At 27.0% G+C, this 14256-nt stretch overlaps 2 protein-coding genes across 2 annotated transcripts; both read left to right on the top strand.

Annotated features, from left to right (window-relative positions):
* Positions 1–1972: 1972 nt before the first annotated feature.
* Positions 1973–6191, top strand: Phum_PHUM022280 (carnitine palmitoyltransferase I, putative; the record flags this gene model as incomplete). The annotated part of the gene is given in 15 exon segments (XM_002422854.1): positions 1973–2113; positions 2201–2337; positions 2417–2526; positions 2615–2781; positions 3145–3266; positions 3345–3546; positions 3627–3826; positions 3906–4196; positions 4323–4367; positions 4879–4944; positions 5101–5215; positions 5295–5316; positions 5328–5425; positions 5508–6002; positions 6093–6191. 15 exon segments carry the CDS (start codon positions 1973–1975, stop codon positions 6189–6191), a joined length of 2310 nt encoding a protein of 769 aa, XP_002422899.1.
* Positions 6192–8030: 1839 nt separating this feature from the next.
* Phum_PHUM022270 (uncharacterized protein) lies at positions 8031–13654 on the top strand (the record flags this gene model as incomplete). Its single annotated transcript, XM_002422853.1, has 12 exons — positions 8031–8963; positions 9045–9519; positions 9604–9893; positions 9983–10096; positions 10248–10424; positions 10503–10808; positions 10897–11142; positions 11239–11410; positions 11500–11686; positions 11778–12015; positions 12089–12304; positions 12389–13654. 12 exons carry the CDS (start codon positions 8031–8033, stop codon positions 13652–13654), a joined length of 4620 nt encoding a protein of 1539 aa, XP_002422898.1.
* Between the last annotated feature and the right edge of the window lie 602 nt (positions 13655–14256).

Raw genomic sequence — 14256 nt, 5'->3', positions numbered from 1 at the left:
TTTTAAAGTGATTAAAAATCATTCAATTTGTGATCCATTAATTAAAAAAAAAAAAAAAATTTCAATTTGATTTTTTTTTATTTAATAACCAAAAAATTTTATACAAAAAAAAATAAACTTCTCGAAAAGCAATTTAAAAAAATTATTTCGTATTGATAATTAATTAATTAATTAATTAAATTGGGAGCCATATTTTTTTTTAAAAATAAACCGTTAGGTTTATTGTTATTTAAGTTTTAAACCCCACGGAGGAATTGTATGTTTAAAAAAAATTTTTTTTTTTATTAATTTTGACACAAGCACACTTATTATAAAACCAGACTTAAAATGTTCTTTAAAACTACTCAGGTTTTTTTTTTTTTTTTTTATATTTAATCGCCACGGTTAAATTCACGGGTGACATTGAAATTTATTATTAGTAAATACGTAGTCGTTATTAGTAGTGAATGTTTTCTTTTTTTTTTTACTATAAAAAATCAAATTTTTAAAAAAATAAATAAATAAATAAATATAAAGAAAATAAAAAAAATCGTTTTCGAATTAAAAAATAATAATAATAATTTTAATGTAAAAAAAAAAATATGGTAAAAAATAACGGAAAAAAAAAAACTTTTGATAATTAAATAAATATATAAATAAAAGGTAAGGTTTTAAATAATAATAATAATAATAATAATTTTTTAATGGAAATTTTTGTTTATAAAAATTTGTTTATAATTTTATGATAGACGTAAGCAAAATTTTTTTAGAAAGTTTTTTTTAAAAAAAAATAAAAAATAAAACTCCATGCATAATTCATAAATTTAAATTTACGTTTTATTGTTAAAAAAAAAAAATTATTTAAATTTCTTCGTCAATAATTACGTCAAATTTCATTTTTTAAAATAAAAAAAAAATTTCCCTTTTTTTATTAATTTCATTATATAAATAATTATTTATAATTTTAAAAAAAATAATAAAAATAATTAAGTTTAGTTTTATTGAGTGTCACCCCCCCCCCATCGAATAAAATATTTTAATATTTTTTGAAAGTTTTTTTTTTGAGTTAAAGTCATTATTAAAAATTTAATTAAGCCCCCCCTTTCCCCTCCCCGATCCCCCCGAAAAAAAAAAATGTAATCAACGTAATTTTTCCCCATTTTTTACGAGAAAATAAAATTGAAAGCGATATTTTTCTAAAGGCCGAAAAATAATAATAATAATAATAAAAATTATTATTATTAAAGTGCAATTTAAGATTAGTTATCAATAAAAAAAAAAATTTACTTAATAAAAATTTAGTGGGTCATTGAACTCTGTGTGATTTGATGATTATTTGAAAGTAAAAGTAAAAATTTTTTTTTTTTTTTTGTTTTGATATTAAAAACCTTAAATTTAAATTTTCTCGATTCTTATGATTTAAAATATTTTAATGACTGGATAAAGTACAGAATTGTTTGACATAACTTGTTATTAATTATGGTAAAAAATAATTATTTAAAAAAAAATCAATATAAAATCGATATCGATGATAATCAAAAAGGTTTTAACAAGGTTTAAAACATCCCGAAATATCCCGATCCTTTATCCCGAATCCTCCCTTGTCTTATTTTGAATCTGTCAATGTATTTATCCACCATTTTTTTTTTTTTTTTGAACTTATTTATTGTTAGTTATGTAAAAAAAAAAATAAATAAATAACTAATGTAATTTTCAACCGTATAATAATGATAGTTGTCGACCTTGTTTCTTATAGGTTTAAAAAAAAAATCCTTAGCACTTGTTGTTGTTGTATTTTCAATGTTTTTCCACTATAAAATAATAATAATAATAATAAATTTTTTTTTGCTTATTGATATTTAATTAATAAAAATAAAATTTGATTTAAAAATGAGTTTGTGGTATAAGAACAACAATTCGAGTAAATAAAGTTAAATTTTTTTTTTGTTGTTTTAGTTGATTTTTAATTTGTTTAAAAAGAAAAGGAAAAAACATGGCAGAGGCCCACTCAGCTGTGGCATTTTCTTTTGCCATAACCCACGAAGGATGGGATGTTAATTTTGACAGAGAAGTCTTAAATTTAGTTTGGGCTTCCGGTATACGTTCTTGGAAAAAAAGAATAGCCAGATTTAAGGTTTCTATATGATTTTATTTTTTCCTTTTACGTCGATTTTTGAGAAGAAAAAAAAATTTTAAATGTTTAGATGATATTTGATTTCAGAACAGTATAAAAAATGGAGTTTATCCAGCGAGCATGCAAAGTTTTTGGATAACGGCTAGCATATTAGCGGGTTTACATTTTATAGGTATAAGAGCACCAAATGGCCTTCTAGTAAGAATATTACCATTATTACCCGAGTAAGTAAAGTTTATCGAAATGATTTTACGTCAACCTCTTTATAAAAAAACCTAAAATTATTATTATTATTATTTTTAGTAATACATTTCAATGGCAGTTGATAGGTTGTTGCGTTGTGGCTTTGTTTTGGTGGATGACTTGCATATACTTTATTCGTTACACTCTAAAGTTTGCTCTCATGTATAAAGGTATATTATCTTTCTCACCTGAAAAGGTCACTTTTTAAAAACCAATTTTAGGTTGAGTTTAAAGTTAAACTTTTCTTTTCCTTTTAAGGTTGGATGTACGAAGAAAGAGGAAAGGACCGTAAGATATCAATGAAAACGAAAATTTGGCTTCTTTTAGTCAAATTATTAATGATTTCCGGTAGGCCACAATTATACAGCTTTCAGGGATCATTACCTAGATTGCCTTTACCTTCGATAAATGATACAATGAAGAGGGTAAATAAATTTACCGTTATCAATTCTTTTTAAATTTTAATTCTTTTTAACTTTGGTCTTTGGAAAATTAATCTTAAAATAGAAAAATTCGAACTGAATGAATGAATGAAGAAATTCGTCTAACCTTTTGGGATTATACGGTGATGGTTTGTCGAGAGAAATATCCTGTTCGGTCAACCTATCCTCAGAAGTTTCTGGTTTTCCCCTTCCCTGGTGAGTTCCTTCCTAAAACCAATGTAGGAAAATAGATATCATTGTACTTTTCCTTTAAAATCATTCCAATAATATATTTAATATATTCGTAAATGTGTTATTAGTGAGTGCGAAATTTTTTTTTTAAATTGTCAACTTGTGTACTTTTAGTACCTCCGCAGTGTTCGCCCTTTACTCGACGATGTGGAATATGAAAAAATGGAAAAATTAGCAGCAGAATTTGAAAATGGTATCGGTCGAAAATTGCAAAGATATTTAAGTCTTAAATCATGGTACGTTGTCAGAATCGTGACTTTAAAAAAAAAAATTTTTTTTCGGTTTTATTTATTTATTATTTTTTTTTGTGACAGGTGGTCGACAAATTACGTATCCGATTGGTGGGAAGAATATGTTTATCTTCGCGGTAGAGCTCCACTTATGGTAAATTCAAATTTTTACGGTATAGATGCTATTTTCAGGCATCTGACTTCAAGACAAGCCAGTAGAGCAGCCGTAATTATTCATGCTCTTCTTCAATTCAGAAGACTGATTGACCGTCAGGAATTAGCACCTGTGAGTGCCTGAATGAATGAATTACCAACAATCGATTTGAACCTTAATAAAACTTACTAAAAATATCTTTTTTTTATTAGATTTTAGTACAAGGACTCGTGCCTCTTTGCTCGTGGCAATACGAAAGAGCTTTCAACACGACTCGGGTTCCCGGTAAGGAATCCGATAAAATTGTACATTATTCCGATTCGAATCACATCGTTGTCTATCATAAAGGACGTTATTTTAAAGTTTTAATTTATTATAAGAATAGATTGTTGAATCCCGTTGAAATTGAAATGTGAGTGAATCGTTTTTTTTTTTCGAATGTGAAAAAAGAAAGGCGAAAAACGAAATTTCTACTATTTCTACTATTTCAGGCAAATGGAACAAATATTAAACGACGATTCTCCTTCTATCGAGGAAGAAGAAAAAATTGCAGTTCTCACGGCTGGCAATCGTTCAAAATGGGGTCAAACCAGACAAGATTTTTTTTTCAAAGGTCCTAACCGTGTTGCATTGGACACCATTGAAAAATCCGCATTTTTCGTTTGTCTGGATGACGTCCCGTACGTTATTAATCACGAACAACCCAATGGTATGGACGAGTACGGAAGAATTTTATTACACGGTAAAGGCTACGACAAATGGTTCGACAAATCATTTACATTGTGCGTCGGAACAAACGGAAAGGTTTGTTTGTTTGTTTGTTTGTTTGTTTATATTTACCCTTGAGAATATATTTTTACTCTTACCACGATAACCAAACGATTACTAAAAAAAAATTTTTTATTAAGGTTTTTTTATCGTTTTCAGATTGGATTCAACGCCGAACATTCTTGGTAAGTTTTTCTCATTACCAATAATAACAGTAACCTTTTGACCTCCCCAAAAAAAACAATACGTGATTACGAACAGTATAAGATTAAGTTATTTAAATAAATTGAAATTTAATTAGGGCTGATGCAGCTATTTTGTCCCACATATGGGAATGGATCTTCATGGAAGAATGTCGAAATCCAAAATTTGGGTAATAATAATCAAAGTATTTTCGGTTATGGTACTTTGTAGACAAAAAAAAATTGTTTTCTATATGTTTTAATTAGCATTTTAAAAAAAAAAAAATTGTGGGGGTGTAGGGTGACGATGATGATGATGATGATGAAAACAAAAACTTGTTGAACAGTTTCAAAAAAGAAATTTTTTTTTTATTTTAACTTTTTTAATTTTTTTCTTTTTTTTTCTTTTGCTTCTGATTGACGCCCACATTATTTCAATGTTAATAAATCTTAGGCTATTATTTTATTATTTGCTTTTTTATTATTTTTTCTGTGGTAATACTTTATTCTTCAGGGCTGATGCTCCTGTTATGGGTCATGCATGGGAACATATTCTTCAATTTGAAAGCCTTTCGGAGCGGTATGCATTTTTTTCTATTTGATTTGCATTTTCTTCTGTATTCGCTTGTTGTAGTGTTTTTTTTTTGCCTGATATTATGACTAATTTTATTTTAATTTAATAATTTTTTTAGAAATTTTCATTCATTCATTCATTCCTTTGGAAATTTTTTTTTAGATATACCGATGATGGACATTGCGTTGGTACGGCTGAATTTACACCACCACCCCCGACGAGAATAACGTGGCAAATAAGCAAAGATTTAAAAGCGGCCATTGATTCTTCTTACGAAGTAAGATTTAAATTTTTTTTTCTTTTTTTTTTTTTTAATCAGAATATTGTTTAACAAAAAAATATATCATCATTTACAGAAGCTTTCAAATGTTTTCCGACGTCGATTTGAGATATAATGTTTAAAGACTACGGTAAGGGTTTTATGAAAAAATGCAAAGTTAGTCCGGATGCTTACATTCAAATGGCTTTACAACTGGCATATTACAGAGTACGTTTTAATAAAACGATTGTAATAGAATGAAACTACGGAAAATGATCCTCATATTAATTTTTGTTGAATTCAATTATAGGATTTTGGAAAATTCAGTTTAACATACGAAGCATCCATGACTCGTTTGTACCGGGAAGGTCGTACGGAAACGGTGAGATCGTGTACCGTTGAATCCGCGGATTGGGTCAAATCAATGCACAGCTCAAAAATTCCGGCTTCCGAAAAAATTGGACTCTTAAGAAAAGCGTGCGCTTTACATCAGAAAGGTTATCAAGATGCCATGTGCGGAAAAGGAATAGATCGTCATTTGTTTTGTCTCTACGTCGTTTCTAAATATTTAGAAGTCGACTCACCGTTTTTACATAAAGTTTTGAGCGAACCCTGGAGACTTTCCACGTCTCAAACTCCACACGGACAAACGGCAAATTTCGATTTAAAAAAATATCCCACGTGTATATCCGCCGGTGGTGGTTTCGGTCCCGTTGCCGATGATGGCTATGGAGTTTCGTACATAATAGCAGGAGAAGATCTTATATTTTTTCATATATCGTCAAAAGTATCTTCCTCCTACACCGTAAGAATAAAATTATTTTTATTTATTTATTTTATTATAAATTTTGCATAATGTAACGTAAATGTTTTTTTTGTTTAAATTTGTTTATAGAATTCAAATAGATTTGCCAATCAAGTTGAAAAAGCACTTTTAGATATGAAAAAATTATTTGAAGATTATGAAAAAAATCAAATCAACGGTGATATGTAAAGAATTGTAAAAAAAAAAAAATTTAAAACATGTATGAAATATGTATGAGAATTATTATTTAATTTTTTAAGTATTCATATCATAAAAAAAAATTTTTTTTTTTTTTTTTATATCGAATGATGAATTTTTATAAAAAACTTTAAAATCAAAGTTGAACAATATTATTTTATTTATACTATCCTTTTTTTATATAAAAATAATTTTTCTAGCAATATTTTAAAATATAACTTTATAATTTATATTGTTAGCTATGTATTATTATTATTATTATTATTATTATTAAAACGACGATTAAAAATAATCACGTAATAAAAAAAAATTTATAGGGAGCCAATTTATTCTATATATGTATAATGAAAATAAATTTTAAATTATTTAATTAATTTTTAATTTGAAATTTTGTCAAATATTTGATAATTACAAATGTAATTTAAATCATCATAATCATGTGATTATTTAAATTAATTATAAGTTTAATGTTTAATAATTTAATTATTTTATTAATAAGACCTGTTAATTGTGAACAAAAAAAAATTTTTTTTTATTTTAAATGCATTAAGGGAGGGTAACTAAATAATTAAACATCACTCATTTATTTAATTCAATATTTGTTAATAATAATGATTTATATTGTTAAATTTTAAACAGTTTTTGTTGTCATTATTTTTAGTATGTATATTATGGAAAAAATATTTTAAATTTTATTATTTTGTTTTGTTTTGTTTATAAAAGGTTTTTTTTTTTTTACAAGGTTTTTATCTAATTTTTTTGAATGAAATGTTTGTACAAAACTACATAAGAAAATAATTTCAATGCATTAATTTTTCATTTATATATAAATATTATCATTGTAAAATATAAAAAAAAAAAAGAAATGAATGACAAAAAATGTCAAAATGAGCTAAACATCATATGATTTTTTGCAATAAAAAAATTTTGCAAATTTTGTTTAGCTCAATATATTATTGCTCATATTATATATATTTTAAACAAACGGTTAGTGAATATTATGTTTAATTTTTATTTTTTTAATCTCGATTTTTTGTAAATTAGTCAATATACAAAATAAATTTTAAAATGTGTCATATGAATTTCATATTTGTTCCATTACCCCATTAACGTTTATTACTTAAAGGTGTAGTAAAATTAGCATTTTTTAAATATAATGAAAATCGTAGCGGAATAATATTGTTTTTTAATAGAAACGTGCTTGTCATTTTATATCAAAGATTTATTTAAATTAAATTTTTTTCTACTTACAAAATTAGTATGATGAAATGAATATCCGAATTTTTTAACGGTCTCCAGCTTGTTTGTGAACTGTGCGCGTTGGGTTTCATAAGTTGGCATCCTTTTTTAAGTATGACGACGCTTATGTATCGGAGGTTATTAATTATCTTCAATGTTTTTTATAATTATTCCTTTCTTCAATATTGTTTCGAGTTTTAAAGTTAATATATTTGAATATAGAATGTAATTGATACTTTTTTAATAAAATTTTGTTACATAATGAAAAATCATTCAGAGACAAAGCATTTCTGCTCAATTTTTTTATTTGGCGCTATGCTGTAACGGTTTTTATTATTTCTAACGCTTTTTACGAATGGTTTCGAATGTAAGTAGAAATTTTTGATTTGTTTAAACATTTAATGTATTTTTAAAATACTTAACACAATTTGTAAAAAGCAATAATTATTTGGCAATACAAAAGGAGATCATTAGGTACTTCCTTTACAAACCAACTTTTCTTTTTTTGTAAAAATAGTATATTGGTATATTTATAAGGTACATTAATAAATTTCTACTAACAAGTAAAATTTTTTAGTACAGGTGTAAATAATGGCAAGTGTTTGCGACGTTATTTGTGCTTTAGAAAAGTTTGAGCTCAATTTAATTGAGAAACAATGGTCTGATGATATTTGGTCAAGCGATTTTACATCCTGTCCAGATGATTTACCTGATGAATTTTCTGATAAATTTTCACCATTGAGCTTTTGTGATATTGTTCAAGTATTTGAAGAAGCTGAAAAAATGATAAATCTTTGGCTAACAACCACAACTACTGATATTTCGCATATTAGTAATTATGATACAGATTCTTCGAGTAGTTCGATGAGTGCAAATCCTAGTTGGACGTTGCTTCAAGATGTTAATTACAAACAATTACTAGCATTAATATATTTTTATACATGCAAGGGTCAAGTGAATAATCAAGATAAAAATTTAGTTCTCACTTGCATTAAAGCATCCAAGTTTTATTTTACATTGTTAATCATACCTGGAAGTGACATATATAAAATATTTCAAATAAATTTATTTGAAAAATGTCTAGAGTCGTTATCGTTGCATAAATTTTTAGAAATTGCAACAGGCAGAAAAATTAAAAAAACAAAAGTTAATAAAAAAAATGAAGAATTAAGTTCGGATGAAGAATATCTTGAAATGGATGAAACGTTAACACTGTCACAGCAACAAAATGTAGTTAAACAGTTAAATTATTTAATGTCTACTTTTCAGAATTTTGTCAAAAAATTTAGCTTTAAAAAATATCCCGAAGCATTAAATATGACACTAACTGTTTTAGCAGAATTAACTAGATTAGAAAGAAATAGTAGTTTACAGGATTTTTCTGTTAATAATACAATTACATCATTTGTGCCTTTATCAAGAAATGCATATTTAACAATGAAAGACTTGTGTGTACCTTATCATGGAAGAGTTTCAGAAATTATTAGACTTGTATTATTTTATATTATGCCAAATTTAACTTCAGTAAGTTTTTAATTATAAGTTATTTAATTTGATCCCTGATAAAATAACAAAAAATTAAAATTTGTTCTGTTTTTTTTGTAGATAGGAGGTCTTGCCAATCCTGAAATAAATAAACTTAGCCAAAAGGAATTGACCAATATAAGAAATATTGCAATTTCCTTTATAACTGAAAATATAATTTCTTTAGGAAATGATTCTCATTTAGGATTAAAAATATTAATTCAACAATTGTGTTTTAATATGATTGATCGTGCTGATTATCGTTCAAAGGCAACTGATATGGTACTAGCAATATTGTGTAAATTACCCACAGAATTATATTATGTTTTAATGAAATGGATTTTTCGAATGTCAATGATGGAAGGTGCACATCACAGAGTTATAAGTTTAGAACTCTTATCAAAGTTAATATTTATGAAGCCTGGAACTGATGATGTTTCAAAACTAACGGAATCCCAGTTTCAGCAAATGGAATCACAATTACAAAGTTCTGAAAATTTAATGGGATCTAAAAGTGAACTTTTGAAAACTGATTGCATGTCCACTTTAAGTCAAGGTATTACTTAATTACTCAAATTACGGCTTTTTCAAAAACTACACAATTTTTAAAACTAAAATTTTTTTAAATGTTATATTTCAGTACCAATTGTTTCGTTTGCTCAACCCGTAAATTACATACCTTTAGAATTTCGTCGAGTAATGCTGGCAGTAATTATTGATCGTATCAGGGACGAAGCAGCCATTGTAAGGACTCGAGCTTTGTCGGTACTCTCCGATGTGATATCAAACAAAACGTCTCAAAGCTTACAAATTATTCTCAAAGAATTATTCCTTTCTCGGTATTCTGAAATCAATGAAATAAATCTTCAAAATTTAGATGAAGAAAATGAATTTTTAAAATGGAAATCTTTTGTTAGCTTGCTGGAAAAGGTCAACATTTATTTTAAAAAAAAATAAAATAATTGTAAAAATAAGTATTTATATTAAGGAAATAATTAAAAATTTTCTTGCTATTCTAGTTTCAAGATGTGGATGTAGCAAAGCATATGTTTCCAGGAGGTAAAGTTATCGTTAGAAAAGTTTTTGATAAATGTTTGGACGAAAGAGTTAATGTTCGAAAGGCAGCACTTCAAGTTATATCAAGTCTTTTTAAATTTTCTTCAAAATGGATGAACAGCGAAGCATTAGCGGTAATTTAATTTAAATTAAAATTTTTTCAGATTAATATATAATTTACTAATTATTACATGCAAACGTCAGAATTAATGAATTTGTTGGGTTTAGCTATTCGGTAAGCACTGTCGAGATCCTGCACTTTCAATTAGAAAAGATATGTCCAACAGCTTGACAGAACTTGTACTGCTTTTTCCCGATAAAGAAGAATTATTAGAACTTTGGGTCGAAGAAGTCGTTCCTTTAATTATGGATCGAGAAATCAAAGTTCAAGAACAAACTCTTCAGGTAAACATAAACGGTATTTCACATTTTTAATTCTACTTAATAATATTAATAAAAATCATTTTTATTTTTAAAAACTAGATTTTCACTAACGTCATTTTAAGTAGAATTAAAAGTTATCACGATATACAAAATCAATCGGATCAACTTCCTTGGAAAATATTAGATAAAATTGCTAGACAGAATAAAAAAAGTTTCTTTATGAGCGCTTGTTCTTTCTGGAGCGAATCTGGAAATTTTAATCAAACCTTAATTTCAACATTAAAAACTCACATCGGAACCCCCAATGACACACCGGCTTGGGTTTTCCTTTCCTGCATATCCGAATATTTCGATATCGAAAAACCGGAATTCGTTATGGATTATTATCAAAGTACAGTATTAGAGGTTAGTTTAAGATTAGGATTAGTAATTTAACTTTAATAATAAGCTGTTATTTTTAATTTAAATTTAAAAAAAAAATTTTCTTCTGCAGAATACTGGAGATATCAGAAGCTCATATTTTGCTTTACTAACTTTATCAACTTCTTGGCAAAAATTATCAAGAGTTAAAAAAGAAACTTTACAAATAAATATGTACAATGCTTTAAAATCTTATTCGGTCAATCCGACGTTTGTTTCTTTAACCGTTGAAATTGTTAGTGGCGTAACGGTCGTTCTAGCAGAAGATGAATTATCCGGTAAAAAAGAAGTTGCTAAATGGGGAATCGAATTAATTCAGGTACGAATCGGTCAATCTTTTTGTTTTTATTAAATTTGCATCTGAAACTAAAACATAGTAAAATTGATTTATAATAAATTCAATATTTTCTTTTAGAATTGTGAATCTCATTTAGAAAATTGTCTAGATATTTCTACCGAAAAAAAAAATAATGCGTGTTCAAGTTGCATAAATATTTTAGCACTACTAGGAGCACTCGCAGAATTGTGTCCGAATAAAATTAAAAATCCAACATTTTCATTGCTCTTCAATTATCTAATGGATACAAGTAAATAAAATCCATAATGGACTTAAATTGAATACCTAATTTTTTAAAATTCAAGTTAATTAAAAAAAAAAAAAAATTTTACTTTGCAGGCTCGAAAAATTCAGCGCACGATCGAAAAATGTGTGCAATGATAGTCATCACGATATCGAAAATGGCTTTGCATAATGATTTATTTGCACGTAATTTGGTTGCTGGATTAGCTCAAATACTTTCACAATCTTGCGATCCGATCGTTTTAAATAACGTAATAGTAGCCATTGCCGATATCGGAGAAAGGTAAATTTAAATTAGAAAAGTTAATCCCGAAAATAAAATTAATACTTACGAATCTTAATTTTTTTTTTTTTTTTTTTTTTTTTACTTTCAGTTACGCTAGTTTAATCGAACCTGTTATACCTTTCTTTTCCGTATGTTTAAAAAGCAAACATCAAAGTTTAAAAGAAGTTACAACGGTTTTATTAGTCGAATTACTTCAAGAAGATTATTTGAAGGCTCGAGACGTTTTAGTTTTTCATCTTTTGACCATGGTTAACGAATCGAATCCTTGGCTGGTTAATATTGTAAAATATTATTTCACTAATTCTCTTTTAGCTCGTAATCCGAATGTAAGTTTACGTACATGTATTTAAAATTAATATTTTATAAAAATTTTAATTTTATTTTAATTTATTGTTACAGAAAATGTATCAACTTCTTTTACCAGCATTGTTTCACTTTAATAATTTTACCGATCATCCCGATTATCCGAAATTAAACATGACGGATTCCGAATGGAAAGTGTTTGATTTGAGCGGTCCGGAACATCATTTTAATCGTATGAATATTTATAAATTTATGGTGTCGAATGTTCCTTACATGGTTAAAATGAAATGTTTACATTTTATTTGCACCGTGGTAAGCTAAAATCCTCAACATTTTCTTCTTCTTTTTACTATCAAAATGGAGTCAATTTTTGAGAGTTTGTTTTTTTTCCCTTAGGTTTTGAACGGCGCTGCCGATGGTATAATAAACATTAAAAGTAAAAATGGCGAACAACTTTTGTTCGATGCTTTTTGCGTGTTGACGATGCCAGAGATTAAAATAGAGTGTAACGATTTGGTTAAAAATAAAAACGATGAGGGAGAGGAGGAGGATTATCAAAAGCAAATGCCTCTCTGCAAACTCGTTAAACAAATGTTGACGGCGGTGCAAAAAAAAGAAATTATTGAAACGATTATTCCCATTTGTTGCAAGTTGAAGAAAAAACTATTGTCGGAAAATAAGAAATTGTTGCCTTATTTGCGTAAATTCATTCGAGAACTCGTAAAAGATTACAAAAGCGAATTCAACGAAATATTTAAAGAAGATAAACAATTTGGAATTGAAATCCTTCACGAACTTGATTCGACTAAAAACAGTGAAGTGAGCGAAGATGAAAATCAAGAGGAAATGATACAGGAAATGATCTTTAGAAGCAAAGACAAACCAGAAAAATCAATTTGCAATATTGAAATGTTAGATGAAAATACGGAGGGAAAAAAAGGGAGCGAAAAAACTGATTTAGATAAAAGCTTATCGTTGCCACCCGGGGAACTCCCCGAAAATGATGATGATAAGAATAAAAAATTAAACGAGTCTTTAAAACTCGATGAAATCGATAACAATGAAATTGATGGAAATGATTTAAACGAAGTAAATACGAGGCGAAAAAGTATGGATACTAAAAATTCCGGTGAATTGAAATGCGTTAACGAGGAATTAAACGATGAGAAAAATTCCTCGAAAGAATTGGACGAACCTGACGGGGGGATTCAAAATCCTCATCAATCAAATTGTGATGGTAAACGAGTCCAAGAATGTCTCGAAGATAATAAAGTGAAATCGCTGAGGATTTGCGTCAATCGTCTCAATTCGAAAATGGACAAAAGTAGGATTTCGTCTTCGTGTCAAGCCACTCCTTCGGGAAATCCCGAAGTGAGAAAAAAACACGCGAAATTAAACCAATTGAAAAATTCGAAAAAAAATAACGAAGAACATGTCATTATGAAAAAAGCAGTGGAACAAATCGTTCTACCGACTCATTCGAAAACCCTCGTCAAAAATAAAAAACGATCCCTAACGAACGGAAGGACGAACAGCATGCAAAGTCCGACGACTCCGATTTTCGAAGGAAAAAAAGAATTATTGACGAGCACGCCATTGATAACAATCGACAATCCAGATTTTGGAATGGATTTAAGTTCCGTCGTCAACGAAACTAATTAATCGTAATAACAATAGACTGATAAATTTGATGAGGAAAAAAAAAAAAATCAAATGTTTTCAGTCTTGCAAAACGTAGGAAAAAATACCACATAATTGATCTCTTTATATTTTCTTATCGAAAATCATCAAAAAAAAAAAAAAAAGAAAAAAACGTTAATTATTTAATTACGATTGCATAATGAATGCTGTTTCCTTTGTAATATTTTTTTTTTTTATTTATTTTAATATCACACACGATCAATAAGTACAAATTTAATTAGTCTAGTAATTAAAAAGTAATAAAAATTGATTTATAAAATAAATATATATTAAATCATTGTAATATAGGAGAAAAAAATGAAATGGAAAAAATGCTTGTTCGTTAAACAAAAATATCGTTTTTAATTAATTAAATGCATTTAAAATAAAATTTAAATACAGTATTAATAATAATAATAATGATAAACTTGAAAATATAAGCACGTGCACGTATGTATGTAATTAATGAAATTAATGTAAATAAAATGTATAATTTACTGTATTTTGTTAAAGAAATAATAATAATAATAATAATTTTTTTTACATATAATTTCAGTAGTCGTTTGAAATATTATTAATGACGT

Source organism: Pediculus humanus, genomic scaffold (genome assembly GCF_000006295.1).
Source record: "Pediculus humanus corporis 1103172107373 genomic scaffold, whole genome shotgun sequence".
Classification (NCBI taxonomy): Eukaryota; Metazoa; Arthropoda; class Insecta; order Psocodea; family Pediculidae; genus Pediculus; species Pediculus humanus.
Note: the sequence above shows the minus strand (reverse complement) of the source record. Positions and strands in the feature narration are given on the sequence as shown.